This window comes from Chondrus crispus, genomic scaffold, assembly GCF_000350225.1.
Source record: "Chondrus crispus Stackhouse genomic scaffold, scaffold_93, whole genome shotgun sequence".
In the NCBI taxonomy this organism is placed as follows: domain Eukaryota; phylum Rhodophyta; class Florideophyceae; order Gigartinales; family Gigartinaceae; genus Chondrus; species Chondrus crispus.
Window position 1 is genome coordinate 37,434 of NW_005178827.1, and position 5,601 is coordinate 43,034.

The following is a 5,601-nucleotide window of genomic DNA, read 5'->3' on the forward strand; positions in this document are numbered from 1 at the left end:
GGCGACTCGGCCGACGTGCTGCTGGCCTTCCTGCTGCGCGTCGGCCCGCCTGCGCCGCCGCGCGCCGCCGGAAGGGAGGAGGACGGCGCGGATGGCGCGGACGAGTTTGAGGCCTTTCTCATGGCAGAGCTGCTGGCCATGGCGGAGGAGGTGCGCGCCATGGCGAAAATCGTCGCGCGCGCGCTCGTGCAGGCGCTGGAGAGCGGCGCCGCGGCGACGGTGCTCGAGCTTTGGGGGGCGCACCGCGCAAAGGTTGTGGACGCCGTGCCTTTCGTCGGGGCGCAGGTCGTAGCGTTTGTGCTCGTGTCGGTCGCGGGGATGAACGCGTGCACTGGACGCGTTTCGGAGTGCCATGGTTTATTGGCGATGATGCGCGCGCTGTTCATGGAGGGGGACGCGGCTGTTGGGTGCGTTCACCCGTTGGTCGCCGCGCTCGTGGCCTCGGTCTGTGTGTCGGTGGCGTCGATGTGCGCGGCGGCAGGCGCTGCTGATGTGGCGAGGGACGCCGCGGCGGTGTGCCAGGTATTTCAGACCGCGTCGAAGAGCACAAGTGCTTCTTCTAACGATAAGCTCGAGCAAGGTCTACAACTGGTGTGCGAGGAGGCAATGCATTGGAGGCGCGGGAATGCCATGCTAAGCTTGGGTGTGTTACGGAAGATGCTCCGCACGTGGGGGGACGCGGAAGGCGTCAAGCGTTATACTGACGACTTTTTTTCGGACTTGCTCTCTCGTAGCGTGTTTCGGGATAAAGCAGAGGCTCCGAGTTTTGTGCTGGCGGATAGGGAAATAGGCAACTCTCTAAACAGGGATTCGTTAGAGGATGCGTTGCGACATGAGATGCCTCCCCCATGCAATTCCCCAGAAGAAAAATCGTCGCTGGTCGCACTTGCAAGCATTTTAATCGGCACCCTCTCGCACAGCCATGCGCAAGTACGGTACGCAGCGTGCCGTGCAATATCGCAGATTGGAAGCAGTCCTTCAAGACTGTTTTTCCTGCCGGCTGTTGTCACTCAAATGCAAAAGGAGAGCAGCGGTGTTATTGTGACCATGTTTCTGCGCGACATTTTGCTCCCCCGATGCCTCCTCGCACAGAAGCAAACGAGCAAAGTGGTTATGAAAACTATGATTCAGCTCGCTCACCCAGGTAAAGGGATGAATGCCACGGCTACGTATCACACAGGCTTACTAGCAATAGCTGCGGCTTCCAAGAGCGCACCAGGGATTGCTAGTTCTGTGTTGCTTGCAGAAGTGGAGAACCTGAAGAGCTCTTTTGAAGCGCTGCATCCCACAACGAAATGTGCTGCTTGCGCGGCTGTTCTCGAGATTACCACAATCCGTCCGACCCGGGGGGCCAGTTTCGTTCCATTCATCATGCGATGTACGACGAAGGAAACGATGCAAGCTGCACCATTGGCTGCGGCTTTTTGCTTTGATAGCATTCGTGTAATGGCTGAGAATGAAGTCCTGGATGCCACTAAAGCAGTCAAGGTTATCCTCAAGACATTTCCAAATACGTTTGAAGTTGCAATTGTGGCACGGCGCAGCTATTTGAGGTTGCTTGGATGCGTATCCAGCCGTTCAGAGACAAAGAAGGGCGCGGTAATCGCGGGAAAGGCGATCGATATTTTAAAAGGCTGCCTTGTGGATGGTGTCCCCAGTGGAGACAACTCGGAGGGAGTCGCACTCAACTGGAGACAAATTGACGTGGCCGCATCAGCGCTTGCTGAGTACACGACGGATGAAATCTTGCGCATGGCACATGCTGGTGTAGAACCACTGGACGATGCCAATGACGAGAGCAAACGCCTGGAGAGTATCTCTGCTGAATGCCAGCAATTCATTATCAATGTGTTGTCGACGACAGGCAGCGCCATGCGCCATCACAGCCATGGAATGCCAGGAATGCGAAAATTACTCGAGGGCATGGCAAAGCACGAGTGGGACAACCGCCAGCGAAGCAGCTTTGATCCTAAACGAATCGCAAAGCTCCGCGCCGCGTCAGAAGCGCTTCGACGCTCTCGGCGCAAGGCGCAGACGGCCCAGTCTCAAGTCGGTGTCCCGAATCTTGAAGCAGCGGAAGAGGATCGACCAACGGCGCAGTTCATTCGCGCAGTGAGCACATTGCCAACTGGTGCGATTCGAGGGTTTTGCGCGCGATGCGCGTTTACGTCGAGCGAGGCGGCAACCTTTGAGAATACCGCTGATTCTTTGAGGGAGACACGCGCAGTTGCTATCGATGTGCTGCAAACGGCTGGAGCACTTTCTCCGGCTCTCCCGTGGTTAGGATTGGTAGAAGACATCCTGGAGTCATCATCAAGTGTACCAGCAGAACGGGCAGCAGCTCTGCGTGCGCTTGCCCAGATGCAGGACAGCAGTTTTGCGACAAACCATGCTAGAATGAGGTGGTTTGGAGGTAGCGAATGCACCAGGGTTATGTCTGCGATTCAGGAAACAATCAAGGCTGACGAAAGAAGAGAAGCGCGGGAGGCGTTGCTTGGTATGACCATGTATCAAAGCGCTGAGCTTGGGAAAGTACTGGAGCATGTGGTTGGCGGTTGTTCTGCGAGCGCAACGCTGGCAATTGTTATTGACGCTCTTGCGGCAACCGATGGCCCAACTGAAAGCTTTGTCTCGCAAGTAAGGGTGACACTGCAGACTATTTGCACAGCTGGAGTAAAGCTGGACGAAGCTACACAGAAAATCTTCGTGGACGGCTGCCTGAAACGGCTTGATCTCGAAATAATGCGCGCGTCACTAATCGAGCTAGTCCCCAGCCCGGTGGCGATCCGCCTGAGCTGTCTCACGCACGATTACAAACTCCTGCGTGCATGCGCGAATGCAGTGGTGTGTGATGGCATCGACATGAGCAACAAGGACGGTATGGAAAGTGTAAGCATGCTCGGGGCGGAGTTGCAGCGGATGGAATTTGCGCAACGGATGGCCGTGGCGCAGGACCTGGCGGGAAAGCGCGCGTACGGGAGGCCCGTAGGGAAGGAACTGGTGGCTAGCTGTTTGGGGACGGCGGCGATTCTGCCAGACGGGGACGGGTGTCTCGTCGCGGCCAGTGCTTTGTGCGGGGAAAAAGAGCGAGGGCTGGTTGGTGCCGTAGTTGATAGCTTGATGAGGCGTGAGTTGTGATGCGGGTAGAGGGGGTGGGGAAGAGTCGCGCCGCGCTGATGTCGGGTAGAGCCGGAACCGTAGTAGATTATACGTCGGACACGATACGGGCTGGATAAGCCCGTCTTGAGTCGGGTTGCATCGCAAAAGGTGGACATGTAGAGGGGGAGACAGCTCGGAACTAGATGATGTCGGGAACAGAGAAATTTACTATATCGGATGAAGGCAAGTGCAAAAAGAGCACGCCGCGCATCCGTCATCGTCGCTATCGGTCGGCACTCGCGTCAACTCGAGCCACGATCCCCTCGGTCCTTCTCGTCCTCGCCTGAACTCCACCCGCAACGGCTGGGCACAGAAGTACGGAAGCAGGGTAGCCTCGCGCCTTTCGCCCCTCTAAAAATCCCCCTGCAGCCCCAGCGCGATGCACTCTACCGCTCGCCACCGTCGCTCATCGGCGCCCCGCACGTCTTCGTCTTCCTCGTCGGCTCTACCACCCCGCCGGCGCTCGCTTCTCTTGCACCGCCTGCGCACCCTCCCCCGGCTCCCCCACGCATTCTTCCTCATCCCAATTATCATCGCCCTCCTCCTGCTCTTCCTCCTCCTCCCCTCCCCTCTATCGCGCCAGCTCTCCCTCCGTGCCCCACCCGCCCCGACCAACCTCCATGATCCCTCCTCCTTGTCCCCTACTTCCCTCACTTCTCTCCGCGCAACCACCGACCCCCTCCGCTTCACCGCCATGTTAACCCTCCCCAAGCTCCCTAACCCCCTTCCCATACAACTGCACGTCCACCCCCCGGCCCACCCCGCCCCACACACCCCCGTCCCCAGCCTCGCCCGAATCGCTGCCTTTCTCCACCTCACTAACCTAACTTCCCCCCAGGTCCTTCCCGTCTTCCTTCCCCTCCCCCTCCCTCCCGCCCTTGCGCCGCGTCCCCTTTCCCGCGCTCTCCTCCGTGCGATAGGCTTCCGATCGTCCTCCTATGTCCCGGCGCGCACCGTCCTCCCTGCCGTCGTTCTTCTCCCGCCCGCAAGGCAGGCTCACGTGCTGCGTATGCCAGCGCCCGAGCCGTACGAGTGGGAGGCGGCGCTCCCCACGTCGGCGCAGTGCGGCGTCAAGGGGGACGCGAGCGTGGAGGGGGATTGCCAGAGGCTTGTGGAGATCTTCATGTTGACCTATCTGGCGGGATGTGCGCCGGTAGCTGGCGGGGACCTGTTTCGCGCGGAGGACGGGCGGCTGCAGGTTGGGGTGCCGGGAAAGTGCTTTCGGGAAGGTGAGCACTGGCACGTCAGTCGGGACTTGTTCGCGGTATACATGGAGTCGCGGTGCGCGCTTCCGCGTGGCGTGATAGCACGCGTACGGGCGACGGAGGGCTTGCCGGGGGGGATCGGGGAGCGGGCGAAAGAGATGCGCGCGCTGTTGAAACAAGGTTGGAGCGGATGTAAGAAGCGATGGACGGTGTATGAAACAATGTGAGTGAGGACTTTACTTGGTTAAGAGACGAGCTAGTGAGCTGCTGGCTCTACCAGCCCAGTTATGTGGTTCTTCGTATATAACTGTTGGGATATATAAAGGACGGTTCGAGTCCGTGTAATGTGTTGTTTTGACATTACGAGCATGGTGCGACCGATGGGGCATCGCAACGGGCGTGGATCGAGGCCTTGAATAAAGTGAGTCTAACAAATATAAGCCACTGGAGGGTCGGTCCAGCTTTGAAAAAACGACGCGAGAGAGGAGGGCCGATCGGGAAGCGAGCCTACACGTTGCGAGCGGAAGTTGGGGCGACTCAAAACCCGTTTCTCCCTCTCCCCCTCCCCCCCCGCGGACGCCAACGAGGCTAACGTTGATTCAAGGCAACGCCAGTCCCGGTGCGTGTAGGCCGAAAACGCGAAAGCAGAAGTGCGGCGTGCCCTTTTCTAGGCCATGGCCAAAAACTGGACGCCGACGGGGCGGTGGTCGCTGACCTGGTACTCGAGCGGCCAGACGTTGGTGGGAAAGCGCTCCGGGTAGACGACGGTGCGTACAGGGCGCATGTACGGGTGGGCGAGGCCCTTGTCCGGTACCGGGGCGACGGCATCACGGATGGTGACCGGGGAGGAGGTTCTCTCTGCGGGCGCGGGGTGGTTGTCATGTTGGTGCTGCTCCACGGACATGGGGTGGGTGTCGTTGGGGTCTGCAAGGCGCCGTCTTCTGCGCGACAGGGTGAGCGGGGCGGGGGAAGACGGGGGGCGCAGGAAGACGTGGTCTACGGAAACCTGCTGCTTCATGTGGTTGAGGTGGGTGCGCGGGTGGGCGCCGGGGCCGTTGACGGAGGCGAAGCAGTTCTCAAAACCGGCGGCGACGATGCGCTTGCAGACCGGCGACTCGGCGTCGCCGTTCATGTCGCCGAGGATGAGAACCGGGGCGGCCGAGTGCTCCGCGGAGGCGACGAAGCGGAGCAGGGCGTCGGCCTGGTTGATGCGCATGTAGCGGTTGATGAAGCAGTG

At 59.7% G+C, this 5,601-nt stretch overlaps 2 protein-coding genes; one reads left to right on the forward strand and one right to left on the reverse strand.

Annotated features, from left to right (window-relative positions):
* Positions 1 to 120: 120 nt before the first annotated feature.
* CHC_T00008059001 (hypothetical protein) lies at positions 121 to 3,546 on the forward strand. XM_005711934.1 is given in 2 exon segments: positions 121 to 3,138; positions 3,139 to 3,546. 1 exon segment carries the CDS (start codon positions 121 to 123, stop codon positions 3,136 to 3,138), a length of 3,018 nt encoding a protein of 1,005 aa, XP_005711991.1. The 3' UTR covers positions 3,139 to 3,546.
* A 1,030-nt stretch (positions 3,547 to 4,576) lies between these two features.
* Positions 4,577 to 4,753, reverse strand: CHC_T00008060001 (hypothetical protein). XM_005711935.1 is given in 2 exon segments: positions 4,577 to 4,600; positions 4,601 to 4,753. 1 exon segment carries the CDS (start codon positions 4,751 to 4,753, stop codon positions 4,601 to 4,603), a length of 153 nt encoding a protein of 50 aa, XP_005711992.1. The 3' UTR covers positions 4,577 to 4,600.
* Between the last annotated feature and the right edge of the window lie 848 nt (positions 4,754 to 5,601).